We start from the raw sequence: 23,429 nt of genomic DNA, 5'->3' as shown, positions 1-23,429 counted from the left end.
GGTTGAAGGGCAAATGGGACAGGTGGCTGTGTGGGAAATTTGGGTGGCCAGGCCTTCCACCGGATAGAAACCGATTACATGGCTGCAACCAACTGCAAGGGCAGCTAGGAAACATAGTCTAAGGGGCAGGGATAAAAGAAACATGTTGATTTCAAGGGTTTCAGCCGTAACAATTTTTATCACACAGAAACATTAAAAAAGTTATTTTACCCGCTTCTATGTATGTTCATAATGTGTGTGTAGTACCTGTGGAGACCAGAAGAGGGCAGCAGATTCCCCTGACACTGAAGTTACAGATGTTTGTGAGCTGCCCTGTGGGTGCTGGGAATGGAACCCAGGTCTTCTGGAAGAGCAGCCGGTGCTCTTACCTGCTGAGCCATGTCTTCAGCCCTAGGAACTGTTGAATGATAGTTTTTTAAGAGAACAGTTGGGATGAGTGAAATCAGAGGAAGGGAAAGAGGCAGAACAAGTGAAGATGGATTTGAAGGGAATAGTCTTCGCACTGGGATGCTCAGGATCAGTTCCACTCCGCGGAAGCCCTCTTCCCGGTGTAAAGAGAGACCTTTATTTAAAATGCATATGATTCCAGAGGTACAAGACAAGGGGGAACGAAGGTGGAAACTTGGCCCTGAAACCGAAGGAACTAGAATTCATTTGAAGCCAGCTATTAGTCAATCGCAAGTCAGCCAGAAAGGAAACTGTTAAAGGGTGACCCCTGACCTCCCCACTCTTCCAGTGGCCAGCAGTCCCCTGTTTGGAAGTAGTCAGCTCATGCGCAGTGAGGTGCCTGCCCTGTATGCAGTGCCGTCCCCCTGTGGCAAAGCAGCCTGGAGCTGCTTCCTTCATGTGCCCTCTGGGAACAGGCACAGCCTCAGGAAGCAGAGGTGAGGGACATTTCTGAGGCAGGGTAGACCCTTCGTCTGCCCCCCTTCCCCGGTTGGTGGGCCTGTTAACTCTTGGGGATGTAGGGTAGGGAGACAACACCTGGACACTTTAATTTCTGCGGAGTTGTAAGCACTGGAAACTAGTGGGTTTCTTCTTCACATACCAATGTGATTTTCTGAAACACAGGCGATCTGGAACCCGGGGTTTCTTGAGGTCAGAACCATTGGAAGGCTGATGGTGAGGGTTTGTGTGACTGGGATCTGCAGGGGCAGTCAAGTTTCTTCTCTTTGCCCATTCCTGGCTCCTTTCTCTGATTTTAACTTTGGGTATGAATATACTACCTTTTCAATTCACTAGATCCTAACTGTTTCCATGGAGAGATGTTAATAAAAACTAATCTTTCCTGCTATTTATTTTATTTCATTTCAGTTCTGTCTTGGAGTTGCTGATATATTGATATACTATTTTCCCCCTTTCTGATCAGCTTCCTCCCCCCCCCAAAATCACTAGGGTTTAACTGGTTAGTTTTCTAATAGTATCCAAAAGGGACAGTCTTTATGCTGACTGCACCTGCACTTACATTTGGGCGAGCCCTTCACTTTGCCATGAATAAAATGTCTCATTAAACAGAAAATAAAAGGAGGCTGGGAACACCAATGCCCAGGGGCGAGTCACCACAGGAATGGGAGAACTCGCTCTTTCTGTTTTAACATGAGCACTTCAGTCCATCAGGAAGGAGCGTTGGATGGCCAGGGCTTCTGGGAGCATGGGAGCCACTTCATCTCTTCTCTGGCTTCTGAAGCCCCAAAGCTTGTATTCTCCTCTTCACCATGACTGTGCCCTTTCTAAAGGGAGCTCAGACACCAGCAGGTCAGGAACAAGCTCACCCAGATTTAGCCTCACCCGGTATCCTTATTTGTGTTTGCGAATAGAAAACAACAGTGACTAAGTTCCATCCAGACCCTATTTCCCGTCTCCGGTTCCCTAAGGGCCCAGAACGTAGGCTTTTGATTGCGCTGAGCTCCAGACCATCCTGACATCCTGGCGCTTCCGCGTTAGTCAGCTTTCTGTCTCCATAACAAAGTTCCGGAGCAGCGGAGAACAAGTTGACTCTGACTCATAGCTCATGCCCGTGGCATTCTCCTGTCACCTCCTAAGGTTCCGTCATCCGTGGCCTGTGGGTGGTCATTGCACATATTCCGCCAAACTGCTCGTCCTTTGGTAGGGAGTAAAAAGCCCAGGCCTCATAATTCTTTAAAGGACACGCTTTCAAAAGACCTAAAGGTCTAGCATTAGGCTCTAGCTCTTAAGGGTTCTGCCAGCTCTCAGTAGCCCTACTCTAGGGACCAAGCCTTTGGACACATGGGACACACAGGAACCCTATGAACGCACAGATCTCTGAGACATTAAAATCCAAACCAAATAGTCTTCTCTCATTTCCTCCCAAACACCGAAGTAGGGATTTTTGCCCTAAATATCTTATCTGGGATTTGTGTCTAAGAAGCTTCCATTGAGGGCTGTGAAGTTGTTTCTGTTCTAAGTTCTTTCAGGACCATGTGGACAGTGCCATCACACAACTCACTGTCTTCAGCTTCACGATTCCCTTCTCGGGACTTCTCAACTTGTAGTCGATCGCTGGTTCCCCATCTCTGCCCATTTCCTCTTCACTGCCCACACCCAGGTGACATGCTTTGCTCAGCCTTCATTCCTCTTTAAACATCTAGGCCAGTCTCTTGCTCTTTGTCTTCCTCTCCCAGAATTCTGACTCTGTCCTGCAGCCAAGACAATCAACCTGTGTGAGATTAACTGCTCCTGGGTCTTTCTAGCCTGAAATTGCTGGCAACTTATTAACTGATCCAGTGTCTTTCTGGTCTGAGATGGTTGACGCTTTTGTCTTGTTTAAAGTCTAATGTCCAAAAATAGTGGCAGTGCAGTGTTCTGTGGAGCACAGATGGTAGGCTCATGGTCATCTGGCTAGCCAGAGCTGTATCTGTTCCTGCCACCGAATGTCTCCAGTGAGTCGGGAGTCCGGAGAAGGAGCTCAAAAGTTCAAAACCTGAAGTGTGGCATCTACCAAATGCAAATTGCCTTAGCACAACCATCAATTCAGAAAGTGTTTAAGTGACAATCAGAAGTTGGAGCATCTTTGTCGCACTCTTTGCTTGGCTCCTTCTAGTCCGTGCTGTAGACTTGAGAGCTCCATCTCCTGAAACCTCATCATTCTGCTAGGATGGAGTGGCTTATCTTCTGGGTCCAATCCACACTGAAGTACTTCTAGGATGGGTCTCTTTCAGCCAAAAGCCCCTTTAGGCAACCCCTTTGAAGTCTCTGCTCTGCTGGTTGAGTATTTTGACTAAAACTCTTTGACTCTATAGAAAACCCAATTAGTTATAATGTTCCAGAATTTGGTGAATCTTGGCAACTCTGGATATGGGAATTTAAGAAGACAGGAGAAAACCTGGTGTTCAGAACCATCCCATCTTGTCACTGGAGTGTAAGGTAACCGAGTATCTTGGCCTTTCTGAGCCTGACCCCCTCTCAGCGACTTCATGGTGATTGTCATCCAGGAAAGATATGGCTGAGGAGCAAGGGAGCACCAGGGTTGGTGTAGGGGCTTCCCAAGAGGCATTCCTACAACTTTCTCATCCACACTGTTCTTTGATGCAGCTGTGCCATGCAGCGTTATGTGAGAAGCAGTGTGGTAAAGATTTCAGGGTGCTGGTAGGAGGAGACTGATTGCCAAGTGTCTTCTCAGTAAGGTGGAGCTGCATGAAAGGCAGAGAGGAAGCAGGAAGTGGCTCACTTCTCCACAGCAACTGGGCTGGAGCTTAACTCTAGATGCCTCACTCTTGCACCGTTGGTTAAAATGAGACTTGATGCAGCCCAAAGCGGTTCTGACCAAGCTTGGCCTCTCAGTAGCAATCCTATTAACAGGGTTTACCTGACTGCAGCAATGCTTGGAAGGGGGCTGAGCCCCTCCGCTGTATAAGATGTTCAATGCTGCTCCATTTATTGCAAATTAGTGGATAGAAATAAACCTGAGATGCACAGTCAGACAGAGACGAATGTTGACCTTCAGTGGGTTCTTTGGAAAAAAGAACAGTAACAGAAAAATTACCCAAATGAAAAAGGAAAGTCTTGGGAAATGCAGTCTATTATTTTATTTTTCAAAAGAGAAGTCAAACGAATATTGAGGGGCAGAGGAGGCAGCTTCGTGGTAGAACACTTGTCAAGCATGTGTGAAGCTCCACATTTGATCCTCAGAGCTGTCAAAGGAACAAATGCATAGAACACCCCAAAAGTGACTAGTAGAAAAATGAACCTTCTGAGTGGGGTTGGTCATGGTAACTCTATGGGCATGATACTGTTGGGTCAGACTCGCTCTAAGGAGGGAGGCTCACTGTGTCCTGGGCAAAAACTCTTTATTTGGCTTTGCATTGAGGCCAAGCTTTCATTCAGGTTTCTAATCACTGGAAGGAAGTATCTAGATGAAGGTCAACCATTATCAAACATCGGCTTTGTGCTGAAGCTCCGTACTTGCTTAAGGCCCTAGGGTTCACTTTCCTGCATCTCAATAACTAACTAACCAGCCAGCTGGATAACTAGCTGAATAAATAAATATCAGCTTAGGGTGCAAGCCCAGCAGGCAGGAGAGTGGGAAAGCAAAGCCCGAGCCTGAGCCTGCAACGTTCAGGGCAGTAACTCCGCCAAGCACCGTGGAGAGGGCACTGTTTCACTTGACTTAGTTCTGGGACCAAATTTTAACCTTAAATGCCTATGGTGACCGATGCAGAGCCCAAAGCAAAGGACCATATGACGTAGGTAGACGCCTCTCCTCTCTGGGCCTCACAGCCATAGATGTTTCTGTTGTACAGAAAATACCTCGAACCCCAGTGCTCCAAGCATTACGGCACCTGAGCCCCAGGGTCAGCTCCCTCTGCCCAGGAATTTGGTGTTGCTTTTTATTGCCTCTCTCAGCTTCTGATATGGTCTCTGTTCTCTCATTATTTTCCCACATTGCTGCAAAGCTGTGGCACATTTGTCAGCCACACTGTGTGTCTTCACGCCCAAGGCTGTCCTGCTAGATGATCCAATGTGAGAGAAGGATTTCTCCACTTAGCGAGAAGGAAGAAAGTGAGAAAGAAGAGCAACAGCTCAGAGCTGATAACCCCGGGTTTAGGTCATGTCCTTGGAAGACAGGTTGCTGTCTCTTATCTGATTTGAACTTGCATGTTCTCAGGGAGAAGTACAAACGTTTGCACAGGGATCTGAAGCCTGGCTTCTAGATGTCTTGAGAGGAAGTCTTGGTCTCCAGAGGTTTCAACTTTTCAATCTTTGGGGGACGGAGGATGGCGTGCTGAGTGATATGACTGGAGGCGGCTGATTGTGTTTCAGCTTCTCTTTCCAAGTTTATGTTTTGTTGTGGTTTTTTAGCTGTCTCATGGTTTGGAATTGGGAAGGTAAAGTCAAAACCAGGTGTGGGCAAGCAGTCACTCCCCCGCTTTCCTGGGCTTGACGCAGCAGAACCTATCAGGTCCTCTCTCTAGCCACCCATCCTTGACTTATCTTCCCAGTTTTCAATTTGTTGAAGCAAGAGGCCTAGCTTATTTTTTTTCTAGGAAAGGCCTTTCTGTTGAAAACTGTGCAGCCAGTAACTGTGCACCTGTGAAGCTGACTTGATTTTAATCTAATGGGCGTGCTCACTGCTGCTTCTGTTGTAGGCAGTGATGAGTTTTGAAGGTTAGAAACACAGACCAGACTTCATCAGGGCCACAGTGCCATGTGCAGTCGGCTGAGCAGGAGAGCTTGGGCAAGTTTGGCTCTTAACTCTGCTCTGTTGGCTATGGTGCAATAGAATTCTGAACTGCTAAATTAGCTGTTCATTTATAACGATTTTCTTTCCCTCAAAAAAAAAAAAAAAAAAAAAAAAAAAACAGACGTCCACATCCAGACGCTGTGATTTGTGCTTGATTGCATTCTGTTTCTCGCATTCAAACAAAATACAAACAATTGAAGAGCAGAGCATGTAGCTCCAAGACTGAATGCAGATGGCGCAGCTCAGGACTGGGACCCAGATCAGGTGTGCCACCTCAGGACTGCTGCTCCGCTTGGTATTTCCTGTGGATACAAAGACAAAGAGCGGAAAGTGGGTGGAGAGCATGAAAACCAGCTTTCTGTAGTTCTTGTGAATTTCAGAGATTTGACCATCATAGACGGAGTCCTTTGCTCCCTGTTCCTCTCGGTAGCAATGTTAGCTATAGGTAAAATGTCTAAGCAGTGGGCATGTGCGAGGGAGCCGCCCATTTCTGAGCTCTCTGCCCTGCGTTTGCTTAGGCCAGCCGTACAAGGAAGCCTCCTTCCTTTATCTTTTTGACCCTGACATGGGACCTTGTGCAGTCAGATATTCTCTAGCAGTGTCTGTCCAGTGATGCACAAATGAGCAAGGGACCTAGCTCAAGCTCAGACAGACCATCTGGACAAATTCTGGAGGAGGGAAAAGTCCTCCTCCAGCAGCTTCAAAGATTCTAATGCAGAGCCTCTTACCAAACGGTGGGAAAGCAGACACAGGACCAAGTTGGATCACTGAGCTCCAGCATCATGGGGCTCTAGGAAGCTCCCAAAGGGCACATTTCACAGATAGCCAGAACCATTAGAGAGTGGTCCATAGGGTTCCCCGTGTTACAGGGATGTGCGTGCCGAGGACAGTGAACCAGTCTCCCTCTGTAGTATGGCTAATCACTGTACCGCCTCAGTGCTTTCAAGACATTAAGTTCAGAAAGGTGCTGCCCTCAGAGACATTCAAAAGTGTGTTTTGCTCTCTTAAGTGGCAGTACGGAATGTTTTTCTGAATGTCCCAGCTACGGACCTACCAGAGGCATTTGCTGTACTCACGAAGTGTGGTGAGGCCAACAGGAAACAGGAACACCGTAAAGAGAGCTTACGACATAGAGTTTCCAAGAGGAAATACGTCATGCCATGGTGTGCGGCTGCACAGGGAAAGTGCCCCCTGCCCCCCACCCCATGGTCAGTCAGGAGGGCCATGCGGGCAAGAGCCTTTCTTATTGTTTTCATGGGAAAGAACCAGGGAGGCACAGCAGGCAGTTCAGGGACTGGCTGATTACAGTAAATCCACAGGCTTCCTTCCATGCTCTCCTGAGTTCTCTGGCATCTGGCCTCAGGGGGGTGGGACAGTTGGCTAGTGGCCTGGAATGTAGGGCCATACAAGGCAGTTGACTGGAGATTTGGGCTGTGTTGGTCTATGTGTGGAAGATGAATTTATGGGTAGAGCATTTACTCTATCTGGAGACAGGGCAGCAGTGCCCAGGGGCCAAAGCATCAGCCGACAGAAAACAGAGCCTGGGCAAGACAGTCAGCTGTTTAAGAGCAGCCGTGCCTCCCTCCTCTGAAGGCGTTGCTGGTACTGAGGAGGGAACTTATTTCCCAAATGGCCATTTTAACCACTGGAAAATATGCTCAGTTAGACTCAGAAACATCTACAAAATCAAATACATAGGATACGTTACCATGTAGCTCTGATGAGAGAAAGCAGTCTCTCTGTACTTCTTTTAAATTTTTTTATATTGAAATAAAAAAAGAGCTACAATGTTTCCATTTTGCTTCTTGTTTATCAGCCTTGTAATTAGAACTAACTACCCCAAATTCAGTAGCTGAGAACATTCTCGGCAATTTAAAACTTTGTATTAATATTATACAACAGTTTTCAAGTTCTCGTCTGAGTTTCTTATAACATGCTGTAATGTGCCCCTGACTTCTGTCTCTTTTTGTGTGATGTCTGCTCAGCTACGTGCACAGACACACAAAGACACAAATCATAAAATGTGCAGACAGGCTGCTGTCAAATTATATAGACATTCATTGTCCCCATCGGGAGCTTTTCTCCCCTCCCAACTTTGCTGTGCTCTGCTTTCCATTATATTAAGATGTTCATAGAAAAATGGTCTTAATTCCAACAACCTTGCCAGCCGTATCAATCTTCCAGGCTTTGGAGCATCACTAATGAAGGGAACGGCAGTTGAATTAATATTTCTCTGATGAATTGTTGAGGTTTGTGATGCTCCATTTGTCAACGACGACTTTCTGCAAAGTGAAAAAAAAAAGCTTTCAAAAAATTGTCTTGTTCTCTAGGAGTGCCAGGCTAGGGTTCAGGCTCTACTGTTGTGTGGTCATGGCATCCTCAGCTCTTCTCCCTTTGACTAAGTTATATGAGGAGCTGATTCTTAGTTAGTCAGTTGGGAACTGCTTTGATGGACTCGGAGGAGAGAGTGAATTTTTTGCTCTGATACAAGCAGGAGGTCAGTGTAAACAGGGGCTCCAGAGTGCAGCTGGCAGGTGAATCAGAGCTGGACTCTTGGAGAAATCTCCATCGTCTTGTACTCAAAACACAGCACTTCTGTGATTCTTGCGGCCTCACAGGGGGCCAGAGAAGAACCGAAGCCAACATGTTTCTAATTACTATTGAGGATCTGGAAGGTGCTTTGTCACAACACATGGAGTATTTAAAGAAGACAACTTCTCCTTCTCTAGGGGTCAAGATGGAGCCTAGAATCTTTGGAGAAAGGTGGCCTTGACTGTGCCTCCCCTGGGGGTTCTGAGGATAGCAGGCATTGGTAGCTGGAGGAAACAGCTGTTCTGAGGACCTATTAAGGGAGCCAGGGGTGAGAAAGCTTTCCTGACAATGTACAGAAATGCAAGCATAATACATCTCTGTTTCTGTCACTGGTGAGATGCTGAGTGATCTAGGCTTGTCAGAAACCAGATTACAAGATGGAGATTGCTGGGGATATTAGTAAGAACGCATCCTTACAGCTCTTCTTGGCAGTATTTTCACTGTTTGCGAACACAGATGAGCATAACCGACAGGCCTGCCTTGGCTTTGAGTGTTGTGTGGCTTCTAAGTTGGCTCTGTGAGGACATGTTTGCAGAATCAAGCCAGAGTGTATTATTAAACACAACTTAAATGCTTTCCCTTTGAGAGACTGCTTTAAAAATCACTGGTAATAGCAGTAGCCCCCTCCCCCCGCTGCATACTTTGTTTAAGACACAAGTAGCTGGAGAATATCCAATTGTTATCACTACAAACTACACTAATCCCCATGGGGAGAAAATGGAGCTTGGAGTTTGGTGGGTGGATTATCATTATATTGAATAGGGATTCAGACTGTATCAGACTCTGGCAAGACAACCTTTGTTTTGGTAATTGCTTTACATGGAAGCAACTGAGGATGAGGAAAAAGTGGAGAATGCACAAAGGTACTGTGAAAACACGTTCCTTTAGCCGGAAGTGCAACACAGACTTCTCTCCTTTAGCAAGCGTTTTGCCTTGTCTGTGCCTTTGATTCTGCCCTTTCACTCTGCCCTGCTTTGTCCTTGCTCTTTTCCTTCCAAATGTCTCTAGGGACAGTGTGTTCATTCCAAAAATTTCACAGCCATGTGTGATCCATGTCTAAAAGACTTCCACATGTGAAGTGCCTATCCATGTGATAGTCAATGTTTTGGAATCTTCTTATACATTTTTCTCTTTGTGAACTTCCTTTGGTTGACTTGGGTAAACTGATATATTGGTTGGACAAAATGTAGTAGAGTGAATGTAAGGGCGTGTATCCTGAGTTTCGGATTAAAAATTAACTCTTGTATAGATAATGCTACAGCCATTGCTATAATATAAAGAGATCTCAGTGATGTCATGGACTCTGTCCATTTAAGTTTGTAATGTGTTTTCCTAACACTAATCTCACTCCAGTCCCATAAAATGTCAACTGGGTGTTCTCTAGCATAGTCCAGTCCCCAACTCTAAGCAGATGTAGAGACAGTAGAAAGGTTCATAAAAGTGTGAAGCTAGGAAATTCAGTTCTCCAAATCTGCAACATCACTTTCAGTCCCCAGAGAAGCAGGTGTCCTGGCTTTGTGTCAACAGTTCAGTGACAGGGTGCTCTTAAAGTGTGCGTAGAACCTGGGGTCCTGGGAGCTGCTCGTACACTCACAGAAAATGGAAACGAAGAAACTGGAAGCCTCACACGTTGGTGGTAACTGACTAACACAACAATGTGCCACCACTTTGAGAAACACTTGGTAGACACTCAAAAGGTCAGGCACAGACCTTCCCCAGAATTTACCAGTCTTATGCAAGGGTGATGGAAGCGTGTGCCGCACAAAAATGTGTACACGCGTGTTCACAGCTGCATTCTTCATATTAGGCACAGACTACCAAGTCCTTCAGTGGGCAGAGGGGCAGGTAAACAGTGGATGCCATATCTGTCCAACTTAGGATCCCTAAACAATGAAGAGGAAGTATTGACACATGACAATGAGAGTTAACCTTAAAAACACAATCCCAAGTGAAAGGCACCAATCACGTTGGCTGCACTTATGTGGGATGCCAAGGTTTGTTAACTCAGAGTAGGAAAGTAAATTTGTGGATGTCTGGAACTCGGGGGGGTGGGGGAGATGGGAGAGAAATGCTAACTGGGGCAAGGGAAATGTCTTAAGTTAGATCGTAGTGACAACTGCAACACTCTGTGAACATACCAAAACACACGGAAATTGCATGTTTGGAATGCATGTAAATTAAAGGTCAATTGAAGTTGTTAAATTACAGAATGCCTGTGCTTCTTCCAACTCCAGGCCCGGCTTCAGTCATCAGCAATGACGACGACTCTGCCAGCCCCCTCCACCACATCTCCAACGGGAGTAACACTCCATCCTCTTCAGAGGGCGGTCCCGATGCTGTCATTATTGGAATGACCAAGATCCCTGTTATTGAAAACCCCCAGTACTTTGGCATTACTAACAGTCAGCTCAAGCCAGACACATGTAAGTACAGCTGTTTATACTTATTGACCCATTTACTCCATAGCCATCTCAACGATTATGTTTATCAGAGCCCCTGACAAGGCTGCCTGGGGGCTGAGGGCAGTGGAATATTTGAGGATTCTTGCACTCTTTGGCCTACACGCTAGATTCTTTCATTTGTCACTTGGGGAATTCTCAGGGATTTGTCTCCTTCCGGGCTGGGAACTGTGGGCAAATGTCGACTTTTCTTGGAATCCATTTTCCACAATCGTTTGTCAACATGAAGTTGTAATCAAGCACGCTTATCTGGAGAAGGATTGAGGCAAAAAAGAGAAGTGTCATTAGAATGCACATGCATCATTATAGTTGACAGGCAATTGATGGAACTCAAATCTGGCTTATTGAGAGCAATTAAAGCATTCATTCTAGACAGTCAGGAAGGCTCTGTGTTTTATACAGGTGGTATTGATTTTGGGGTCGTTCTGTATTCTTTTCGAATCCTAACTTCTAGCATGAGGCCTTGAGATGTTACAACAGTTATATCAAGTAGCATGAGTATAGAAAGAGGATGACTTTGCTTCTAATACTGATGTTAACCCATCAGCCTTTACTGGCAAGCTGGAGCAGGTTTTCCTATCTCCTGGGCTACTACCAACCAGATATTAAAATGGAGCAAGACGTTAAGAGCAGCAGAAAATCCAAAGCATAATGAATGCCTGGGCCTTCTCCACTGGAATACAGGCCTTCTCTCATACATGAATAAGAGGCCTTGGGAGATAGGGCATCAGATGGCCCTGATCCAGAGACTCCCTGGCACCGATGAGGTGGCTGTCCTCTATCTAGCACTTCTCTATATCCTGCCTCAATTTCTGCTCTGTCTTGGAGGCTAAAGAGGACAATTATAAAGTTAGTTTTGGAGACTGATATTTTGCTGAAAACTCATTGGATGAGAGGTAGTTTAGCAATGAAATTTCTTTGTATATAAGAAACATTTGTCATTTTTTTCTGTTCATTGACACTTATCTTAAGGTATGTTTAAGATTGGAGTTGGAACTAAGTATCAGAATTAGCATTATTATAAGTCTGTGATGTGTGAGACTGGGCCCCATCAAAGAGTTTAGCTGTGTTTGTTATATGACATGATAAGTATATAAGTATAAAAGTATAAAGATTAGTAAACTTCTTGAACATTAAGTTTTGTTCAAAGTCATGGTGTTATTAGTTCTAATAACTGTGGTGTGACCAAGATAAGAGGAAATATTGGTCAGAATTAGGCATTCTTTGTGGAGGTTGGCATCACCAAGGATTCTTGAGATGTCTGCGGGGTATTGTGGTAAGAGAATCTGGGGTCTTTCTCATTGTTTTTCCTAGGAACATATTGTTTTGACACCACTGTCTCCACCAAGACTAGGTTGGGGGCTGCACTTCCAACAGCCCAAGGCTGGATAGGTGAGGCTGACTAAAATTAACATAAAGTTCACTTTCCTTTTCAATGGAGAAGAAGTAAGGCTGAATCATCAAGCAGAGACCATTGGTCCAATATGTCCAGTAAGAACAAATGAGCAAGACCAGTAAGAGACATGCTGATGTAGATGAAAGAAAACACAAAGGCCTGAACCTTACACAAAGAACTACAGGCAACTAAAGCATGTGAAGAGTGGGAGAATTAGTCTTTCCTAGGGAAGAGCACATGAATTGATTATCCAATACCAAATTATCAGCCCTGAAAACATATATACAAGTAATATTATATAGACTGAGCAGGTTGTATGTATTTAGAAATAGCTATCTAACCGTCTGTCTGTCTCTATTTATCCGTCATCTGTTTACTATCTATCTATCTATCTATCTATCTATCTATCTATCTATCTATCTATCTATCTTTCTTTCTTTCTTTCTATCTATCTATCTATCTATCTCTATGTAGCTATCTCTATCCATCCATCTATCTATCTACCTATTTATCTATCTATCAAGATATGGATATATATGTATTATACATATATATGTTATGTATATATGTAACAACAGTTAATAGAAAAAGAGGCCATGAATTTGAAAGAGAACAAGGAGTGGGCATATGGGAGGGCTTATAGAGAGGAAAGAAAAGGGGAAAATTATAAATTATGTTGTAACCTCAAAAAGGAAAGAAATATATCTTTTTTTTTTAAGAAAACTTCCTTTATTTAAAGGGAAGGTGTGGAAGAAGTAGGTATGGCTGCAGAGTTTGTGACCTCGCTGAAAGTCTTCCCTCAGAGTCCTAAGAGGAGGTTTGCAAAAGTCATCTATTCAATCTAGGATCCACGGAGATTTCAGAAAATATCATGGTTATTTCTGGAGGCCTTTTGTTTTTGTGGCTCAGTCATGATATGTCACCTACACTTGGAAGGACTAGAGTCCAGCCTCTGTCCTGGGCTGTGGAGTGCTGAGATCTCTCCAACTATCCCTTCCTCACAATGTCCCACTGAGCCCTCCACACAAACACCCTTGCAGGCTTCATACTCTTGGACCCATCTAATCATACACAACTGAAACTGTTTTGTCCCCAGACATTATCTTTGATGATTTTTGAAAATAATTTTTAAAAAAATCACATATCTTCTGTGGATACTTTATTTAAAAAAGTGGGAATGAAGAAAAATTGACCCTTCTTTCCCCTCCCCCACCCCACCCCACATAAATGTCATACTTCCCTCCAGTTTGTTGAGGGACTGTGTTGTCCTGTGCTCTGAGTGTGGCCACACTTCTGTGTGTGTCTCCGCAGTCCTGCCTAAGTTGGACATCAGCTCCAGGAAAGCAGAAATTTCATCTGCTAACCATGACCTAGCACAGGACATGGTGGGTTTTGACATCAGCCAGATGTTGTCCAGATGTGGCTATATATTGCTGAAGTATTAGTTACTAATGGATCTGTAACAAAAGCCCTTCACAGTCCATTCACATTGCCTTTATTCCTACCACGCTTGTGTACATGCTGTTTTCATTGTTTCTACTTTTAACCAAGTGCTAGGCAATTTCACTAGATTTAGACAAGCCTAGAAAAATACAACTTATGAAATTTTCTTTGACTAAACAAATGACAGTCACCTCAATTAAGCTATTTCAAAGCTCATGCACAGAGACTGGACATGCAGAGGTTTATCTCACTTAGGTCTGTGAGATTCTGAGAGATGAATTTCGAATAGCTAATTTTTGAGTATCCTAAATAAAAGCCGACTTCTAATAACCTCTCAAGGTGGGCTTTTCCCAAAGGATGCAGAAGTGATGACCAAAAGTTATTACAAAGGTTTTGAAGATAGTTTATAGCATTTCCCTCATGCCCTTAAAAGCAAATATCACTGGACTGGGTATCATCATCGTTGTCTGAATCTGTCACAGGCTTGGACCACACGCTACTGTATCTACTGATCTTTCCTGAAACTGGTTTGTTCAAACATGTGAGTTAAGACCACACATCTTATGCCACCCAGAGTGAAGTCTTTTTCCTTTCACTGGAGTGTAGGAGCACATCCTAGATGATGCATTTCAGTATGTTAAGTATTTGTTGATTAAAAGTAGTGCTTCTGTAGGAACGAGAGGCTTGGCAGAAGTGATGGCCTGCTCTTGACTGCAGTGAGCCTCACCAGAGAGGCCAGGTTGGATCATCACATAATCAAATGCAGTGTGATGATCACTGAGCTAGGAGTGTTACAGAAAGTTCTTGCATCCCATTTTTAGGAGTCTGGTAAGTCAGTAAGAGGAACGGGCTATCATGGAAAAATAGTATGAAATAATAAAGACCGCTTTAGGGCATGGGTCTGACCAGATGCTGCAAGTTTCCCAGAGAAAGCAGGCAATTGTTGTTATTTGAATGGCTCAAGATTTCAAATGCTAAGCACTAGTGTGGATCCGATCAGGCTCACTGACTGCTAGTGCCCCTCTGAGCTGGCTTGTAAGGAGTTCTTCCTGCAAACACCTCATTTAGTAGACAATGCTTGGAAATGGCTTGACCAAAGTGATATGGCTGTCCTTGAAACAACAAACAAGCAAACATCACCATTAGATTACGGCTCTTTAACTAATTCATATGATTGATTGATTGAGAAATAATGTGCAAGCTTGCCCTTTGACATAGTTTTGCACTATCAGGAGCTGTGTCGTAATTTCCATTTACCGTGTCCAGAGATGATTTGCAAGATTTTTAGAGTGATGTGAACAGGGCTGAATTGCTCCTGAGCACTTTCCAATAGAAAGTCTGTCTACTTTATTGCAGGGCCCAGAGGTTCCCCCAAGACCGCCTGATAATAATTTGGTATTTGGAGGCTCCTGCATCACTGCAGGAACCAAAGGAGGCTAAATCCAAGCCTGATGGAGGAGAAGAGTTCTATGGTTATCTGCAAATTCTGGCCACACAGCATCTTGAAGTCACTCCTTAGCTTCCATAACTAGCCAAGCAAGAAGTTGCCTTCCCACGACAAAGCAGAGTGCTCTAATGACTAAGCCCTCAGAGTGCTGTGCCACTTAGACCATAGACCATCTCCTCGATCAATCAGGATGGCAAGATGGAGCTGAGAAGCTCAGCAACATCAAGTCTGGAGTTGGTCTTTATTCAACTAGTCCGTGTAGTTGTGTCTAAAAACCACAGCGTCTTACAGTATGGGGTGGTTGACCAGTAGGATTTACAAGCTTGGCCCAAGGGCGGTTGTGTTGCAATCTTCTCCTCACCTTGCCTGTTGAGAGAGATTTTGATAGGGTGCAATGGAAGCACACCTTCTGAGCTGAATAATAGAAACAAAGCATACTAACCAGCGAAACTCCCAAATCGTGTCTTGAGTTGATGGGTGGGGATGTGTTTTATCCACAGACTTACTAGTGTTCCTAAAAATCATGTTTTCTTTATGAGCAGCCTTGTAATTTTTCTAGGTTCCTAGTGGGGTTGTTCCTAATACACACCCTCATATGTTTGTCTTGAAGCACATGCCCTATGTATACCGAGGGCTAGCCACCCCCAGAGGCAGATGCAATTTTATTTTGAAGGATGACTTTATTTCCAACAGAATGGACATTTGCTGCCTCCCTACAGTGTGTGTCCCATGTTTCTTTAGGTATATTTGTATGTTTCCCCACTGATCACATGCTTGGTAGACAATTGCATAGATAGGCACCGGCTCACAGATGAGCAATGATGCAGAGAACTGGGGGCTTCTGAAAAGAGCGGACATTTTGGAGTATACATGAGCAGAAGTTCTTAATTCTATTCAGGACTCCAGACGCTCATGACATCAGAGAATGATGGTTCTGAGGACTGTACAAAGCCATTGCACATGACTGAGGTCCAGCTCTGTGGTCAGAGCTGAGGGACAACAGGTAGAAGCTCTCTTGCCTTTCTTTTGTGTTTTTTGTTTGCTTTCTTTTTAAAATACATTTTCTTCTAAGCATTTAATTGGCCAGATTAAAACTGCTTTGGGAACTCATGTTCCCTGGAAGGCTATATGGCTTGCACTTTAAAGAGAAGCTAAGTCTCTTCTGCCCAGCACAAGGCTAGGATATAAAGAATAGTTATTTTAGGATGCTTACAAGTTGCTTTGTTTATGGTGTATTGGGTTGACAACTCCTGTGGGGAGGGGGGGCGAGAGACGCTGCCAAGGCACACTGCTGCATTCTGTAGGTCCCAATGCAATTCTCTCTCCCTCTCGGTGCCATGAACTCTCATCACTAAGTACAACAATTCCACATTCTGTTCACTCTCAACTCCAAAGGAGATGGTGAGGAGCTATCAAATAATGCTTTTAAAAAGCAACTCACATTCCCTAGAAGAAAGGAAACGAATATATGCTGCATAATTACATCTGAAGTGTAAGCTGTATCACAAACTCTGCTAGATTACAACTTCTCAGCAAAGTACCTTCAAGCACATTCACAGCTAAGACAAATAGTGTTCTTGGCTTTTCACCATTGGGTGACATTCTATAGAGAGAGCGAGAAAGGGATAGCACCTCTCTGAGGCTACTTAGGCCTCCTGCAGAGAATACCCCAATCCTGGCTTCATAGCTGAGAAACGAACCAAACAGTGATCGCGGATCTAGGTTTCAAGATCCTGCTTTTACTGCAGCAGCAGCAGCCTGCCAAGATAGACACATTGGCACCTGACCACATCATCATTGTCAATCTGAATTTTCCAAATCACCAGTGATGCTCTGGGGAAGCCCAACAGTTCGAGGCTACTGGTGCATCTGGTTTACCAAAACCGAGCCCAGCTGGAGCATCCGCCTCAGCAACATGTGCCCCGTTGAGCTGCATTTCTTGCAGGCGCCAGCAGATCATGGACTAGAACCAGCCCAGAAAACACAAATATAAACCATCAGGCTGCTTCCTGTTGCTAGGAAGCACCTGTGATCCATAATCTCAGCGCGGCTGAGTGTTCCTTGAGTAGATAGTGACGCATTTGAAGATTGGGAGGCACAGTGCTTTAAGAACTGTCCTCGAAGCCTAGGTTTTCTCGTTGTGAAATACAGTTGTCTCTGCCTTACTGATCCTTCAAGCTCAAGAGGTTACTCCCCATGGCTGGGTTGCTTCTAGGATCGTATTGGTACCCACCCCACTTCCTGGGGGACAAACTCTCTACCTTCATGCTCAGAGAGGTTGCAGTAGTGCTTTTGTCTGTTTCTCTAGTTCTGGCAGATGTGAACCTCTTTCCTACCCAGGTGAAAAGGCTTCACAGTGTCCCACGGAAAGGAAAAGCATAGGAAGACAGGCACTTTTTTGTCCACTCAGATCACCACGAATACAGAGGCAGTTTTACAATGCAGATTTAGTCTTTAATTTGGAGAGCTTCCTCCCGAGGCCGAGGCAGCAGCCTAGTGCGATGCTCAGCCTAGTGCGATGCTCAGAGCGATCTATTCTCTGCAGCTGAATCTACTCCTGGAGAAATGCTCTATGTTTTGTGGGCTGTAAGCACCCAGCTTCCCACGTGGAAGAAACGATTAGACAATGGTAAACATAAAAAAGTAAGAAAGAATCTGAGTAGCAGGGTCACTACCTCTCCTGGCTGACTCAGGACTGTTGCAGTTACTTCAATGTGACTAGTTCACTTTTAAATCAGGAGAGTCTCAGGCAAGCCACAACGAGTTGGTCACCCTAGTTGTTAGGAAACTGATTTTTTTCCCTAAAAATACAGAATTATGTCTTAATCACCCAAATTGCCTTTAAGTGTCCACAAGTAAGATAATTTGAATTAAAAGACAAAAATGTAGTAGAAATAAAATACTCAAAAAACTTGCAAGATTCAAGGAACAAAGGTGACCTTTTCAGTCACCTGTAACCCTACCAGATAAAACTGCTGACATGTTTAAGCATGGGGATGGCTGGTCTTGTGAGTAGCTTCCAAATGCTGAGCCTAGGGTGCCCCTGCCTTAATTCATAGTGAACATTGTTAATCCGTCTATAAAGTGGGCTAGCTGGCAAGTTCGGAAGAAGTACCTGGGTATGATACTTCTCGTCTACTACTTCTGATTTGCTTGACGACACAGCTGGGTTGGCAGAACTGGGAGCCGGGCATGGCTGCCAAATCGGGTCTGGTGGGGAGGGGTTCTACAGTTCAGGGAAGGTGGCTCTCTCACATGCTGAGTGTCACCGAAGATATGGGCCTTGCGCTGTGGGTGAGGCAGACCAAAGGCCCACACTAAAGGTCAACAGCAAGGTAGTTCTGGATGCCCAGGGCTGTTGTTCCCCAGCTGAGGCTCACCAGCGCGTGTTCTCCTGCTCTCCATCTGATTCTGCATGCAGCTGGCTAACCCCTTTCAAGAGTCTGAGTCCACAGAATTTTAAATGGCCGGGCTAGTTACATTTCCAGTGTCTAGGGATTTTTTTTTCTCCTCTCTCAGGATCCCCGAGTTGAGGAAGGACCTCCAGTCTGGTCATTCAGAATTGCCTAAATTTAATGAAGCTGGCTGCTCAGATTTCCAGATTTTTCATTACTCGAGGTTTCCTCTTACGATTCTTCAGGGGTCTACTCTCAGGCTAGGGTTCCTGTGGTCAGTAGTGAGGCACACAGAGGTATTTTGCTATTGATACTTTCCTAACGACTTAGGTTCAGAACATCCATGTTCTCATGATGTGTAAGAGACTGGATCTGTGTGGTTTTGAAAAAGGGGAGTAGAGAAGGATCCTTGAAAAAAGCCAATGACCTAAGCCTAGTTCCCGGAGTACCAGTTTGGTACTGGGTGGATGGCAAGGTATTTGTTATTCTGTTCATATTCTCTTGACTATGCATTGAAACCCAACCTGAGGTCATCATAGATGATGATGGCATTTTGACTGAGCCCCACATATTCCCAATGTCCCAGGACACAGCCCTGTGCTGTGCAACTTTAGCAAAGCATCAGGTCTTCAAATTAGGGAGTGTTTTTATGAGGGGAGACTACAAGATGTGTCTCCAGAGATGCCACCCAGACATCTTTTCTATGGAGTGATAAGTTTTTCAGGTCACTTTATTCTTTCCTCGCTGATTTTTCACCCTCACCACACAGCTTCACTCTTAGAGCAGACTGGCCTCTAGTCTACTTGCAAGAAAAGTGTGGTGTGTCCAGGGCAGAACCGAATGTCTTGCTTTCTACCCAGTGCCCTGGTCAGCCGACAGGTCTCACACTTCTCCACCCCGGATTGACTTCCATGAACACAAACGTCTTGTGCCCCCCCAACTCCTTTTCCTGTCTTAAGGTGCATGATGCTATGGTTTTATTTCTTTCTGGTTCCCAATTCCATCAACGCCATTATCTTGTATCTATAGAAACATCTGTGAATAGGTGTAACCTTACCTTATATGTAAGGCTTTTCATTTCTTAGGACCCTACACTGGCCTCTACAGACAGGCGCTGGTTTTGGAATGGGAAAACATTACGCTATGAAGTTGTTGGTGATGATTAGCTAGCTAAGTCTTAGCATTCTGAACTCTGAACTTTGGGAAAGGAGGCAATGGCCAAGTGTCAAAGGAAATAAGATTACCCCCAGCTTCCTGAATTTCCATTCTCTGGATTTGTGTCTACTCTGCTGTTTATACCCCTACTTTTTTCTCAAGGTGGATCTTAAGTAAATCTGGGTCTAATAGTTGATAAACTGGAATTGTCATTCACATTAAGGTCCTAGGTGGGCTGCCTTTATTCACTTTGACAAAATCCGTGCTGATCCATAAGAGGTCTTTGCAACAATTCTTACCCTATCATGAGGAAGAACTTCAGTGCATGGATCATGTATGATTTCTGGGTCCAGTTAAGCTATCCCCCATGCTGTATCCACATTTGGAGAGAAACGCTTGATGTTCCTTCATGAAACCCTCATGCTCACTAGACTGAATCTGGGTAATGCTGTCCCCTCGCTGTAGGCACGAAGAAGCCTGCACTTCCTCCGCAACCACTGTGTCTTTGTAGGTTTGACCTCTGGGACTACACAGGTTGGGGTACAGGTGGGACAATGACAGGGCTGAACGTTCCTTGACTTTGATTCAGCTCCCATAGCTCATGCAACAGAGTGCAGTCAAAACACGTGTACTAGCTTGCCCTTTTGAGAAACTCTCTGCAGCGCCGTCCACATGTGTGTGTGCGTGATCAGGGGGACCTGGAACACTTCCCCATGCTGACATGTTTATGCAAATGAAAACTGTTTTACTGGAATTTGTAACGGTGATCATACAGAGCCAACCATATGTACTAATAAAGACAAAGTGTGTCAGATACCTAGTCTTCAGCGTCTGTGTTTGTTACTTTTCTTTTATAGGCTGAAAACACCCCATAAAAATCTTCTAAATGTTGTCCTCATTGGTGGCAGAGTTGTCCTCCACAGCCCCTCTAGACTTCTGGCAGTGTCCCACCTCCCTTTAGAGAAAACCATCTCCAGAGGTTGGGACAACTGTCACCTGAAGTTTGAACTAATTGAGAGATATACCAAAAAAAAAAAAAAATCTCTGCACTCAAGAAATAATATTTCCAGGCCACCTTTAAAGGATAAGATGAAAAGGGAAAGTATGGGTGCAAATATCAGAATCTTAACTGAAGGCATCCATGGGGCTAGAGGCAGGAGGGAGATTTCTACAGGATCAGGGTCAGGCTCTATCTTCCTCGAAACGTCTGATTGTTTTCATACTGGACATTTGCATTGACTTGTACTTTTTAATACTCCATTGAGCCAGCCATCTACTTCAATGACGGGAGACGTTTGGCTGTTCTTGAATTTTGTATGTAGGAATCTCACTTCCTCCTGTGGCCTGGATCTTACGGAAACCTCTGTCTTCTGAAAAGCTCTGTTTTGTATACATAGGCAGTTGAGCTGATTGTCCCCTGTCTTCTCTCCCTTCCTGTGTCCCTGGTCATTGTTCTTCCAGTCACCCTGCTTCCTTTGGTCAATCCTTGGAATAGATTCCCTCATGCGCCTTCGCTCAGCCAGCGTTGGCATCTGTAGCACGGCCCATCCTCCGATGTTTAGTGCAGTATCTGCGGACGTGCAGACTTATCTCACTGAATTTAAAAAAATGTGACCCTCCACAGTGAGGCAGAGGGGAGAGAGGCAGAGGGACAGAGAGGACAGACAGAGACAGACATATATGGGGGCAGGAGAAAGGGAGGTGGAGGGAGGGAAGAAGGGGGAGGAGAGGGAAGCTTTTTTTGCAAAGGATAAAAAGTGGCAAGGTGGGGTAGAAAAACTTCCCACTAAATCTGGAGAATAATCTGTGTAAAGGACTGAGTCGAACAGTAATTGAAATGCTTTAGGAACTCAGGACATTCAGCAGTACGCTGCCAGGCTGAAGATGCAATGCTAAATTTTAGCTTATCCCGCCTTCACCCTGTCTGCTGCTTCAGCCGATAAGCTCTTTTGTCATGTCTGTATTTACTACTTTGAAACCACCTGCATCTAATGTGTAACCTGCCTTTCCTTTCCCAGGCTATATATAAATATAGGCTCTATTTTTCACATTAAGATAAAACAATCACCCAGTGCCCAGGATACGTCTTTTCATCTGTACCACAGATGAGAGCACAGAAGCTCAGAAAGGTTCAGGGGAAAGGTCTCAAGTGACAGCCCACATATTCAGGAGAGCTTCTGTCCCTGAACCCCAGGACCTCAGACCCCTTCTGGCTTTGCCCATCCTGTGCAAAATTAAATCCTAGAAGCTTCTAACTCTGCCAGAGGACCTGCAGCATCTAAGCTGCCTATTCCTGTGAGCTTATAGAAACACAATGGAAGCTACTCAGCTCCTAATGTGAAGGCTGATGGCCTCCTTAGCAGGTAATCATCATGACATTGGAGTAAAGGGCCCTGTTAGCCGACAGGTCAGAGGAGCCTGTTGTGAAAAGGCAGGCATAGTTTTCCAGCCAAGCAGGGATGCTTTCTGTCTTTCTAGAACAGTGCGTCTCCACCTTTCTAACTCCACGGCCCTCGAGTACAGCTCCTCATGTCGTGCTGACCCCCAACCATAAAATATTTTTGTCGCTACTTCATAACTGTAATTTTATTACTGTTATGAATCATAATGTAAATGCCTGTGTTTTCTGGTGGCCTTAGGTGACCTCTGGGAAAGGGGGACCCTTGAGCAACTCACAGGTTGAGTACTTCTACACTGGAGTCTTCCCCCAAAGCCCTAAAGTGTCACAAATAGCGAGTTCTCAGTTCTGCTCTTTGCTGATTAAAATTATGTGATCGTCCCCCTTCTTTTATTTTTATTTTTCTGTGAAACCCATTTTGAAGTTTTGCCATTGTTTTTCTTCTGGAAAAAAAAAATTAAAGAAAACACTTTTCCGAGTGACTTTGGTCCTTTGCAACTATGAAGCCACACTTCCTAGGTCAGCTTGGCATCCATCTTTCCAGAATCACGTGTTTGCAGGACACACTGAGCTGCACTGGGTTATGGAGTTTCCCTAGGCAACGCTATAAAGACCTAACGCCCATAGCACCTGTTTAGACTAGGCCTCTCCAGGAGGCCAAGGGAGGAAGGAGGTAGTCATAGATTCCTGTCCACGTTCTGTGGATAGAACGGTTTCCGAGTGTCTGGGGAGGCAGGCCTGTGGGTCTCCGGTGGGTGACCCTCTGTGTGTCTCACATCCCCACCTGGCTCACTGGAAGGCATGCACTATTTTGTAGGTCTTCAGAGAGTCTCTTTAAAGACACGATTTGGCATTGCTAAATGGCATTATTTCCTGGGGGGACTCCAAAAAGCTAGAGGACATCAAGGGGTTAACAGTCTGAGCACCTCTCCCATGACATGTGGATGCACGTACAGAGCCCCACATGTGACTTCTATTTTGCATTTGTCTTTGGGTAGTTAGAGCAACACGTTTTGTCCAGAACCTATCATCTAACAAGTGGTTTCTGGGCTTAGGAAGCCCAGATGAGTCATGGTGTTGAGGTTAGCCAAAATTAGTAATTATTTTCTGACCCAGAGTTTACTCTCTTGTTTATATTGATATTGTAGAAATACTGGAGTTGGGAATCTGAATTACTCGATTCCAGCTTCCCGAGACAAGTACAGTCCCAATAGCAATATTGTTTATTGGAGAATCCAATACAGCACAACGCTGCAGACTTGGTGCTGCTCCCTGGGGCTGTGGAGGTGCAGCCGGGGAGTGGCTGGCACGGACTGATTAAAATGAGGGCTGCAGAGGAAAAGGGCTGAAAGGTTCCAAAGAGAGAAAGTGATGAGTTTTCCCCTCGCACACGGGTGGGGGCTGTGTGTTTGTATGTGTCTAGAGACATTTGGCAGTATAGAA

The 23,429-nt window shown here is 44.9% G+C and overlaps 1 protein-coding gene across 6 annotated transcripts in view; it reads left to right on the top strand.

Annotated features, from left to right (window-relative positions):
• The window catches only part of Ntrk2 (neurotrophic receptor tyrosine kinase 2), a 325,590-nt gene that overhangs the window by 166,261 nt on the left and 135,900 nt on the right, over window positions 1-23,429 (top strand). For 5 of the 6 annotated variants that reach the window (XM_060380556.1, XM_060380558.1, XM_060380557.1 and 2 more), the window contains one exon: window positions 10,528-10,716. In XM_060380556.1, coding sequence (XP_060236539.1) covers window positions 10,528-10,716 — 189 coding nt within the window. Of the gene's footprint in view, window positions 1-10,527; window positions 10,717-14,947; window positions 15,143-23,429 lie in introns of those variants that run through there. The other variant, XM_060380561.1, reaches the window with a different exon arrangement.

The sequence above is a fragment of the Meriones unguiculatus genome, chromosome 3, assembly GCF_030254825.1.
Source record: "Meriones unguiculatus strain TT.TT164.6M chromosome 3, Bangor_MerUng_6.1, whole genome shotgun sequence".
NCBI classification, from domain to species: domain Eukaryota; kingdom Metazoa; phylum Chordata; class Mammalia; order Rodentia; family Muridae; genus Meriones; species Meriones unguiculatus.
The sequence above is the reverse complement of the archived record's forward strand: the minus strand, read 5'-3'. Positions and strand labels throughout refer to the sequence as shown.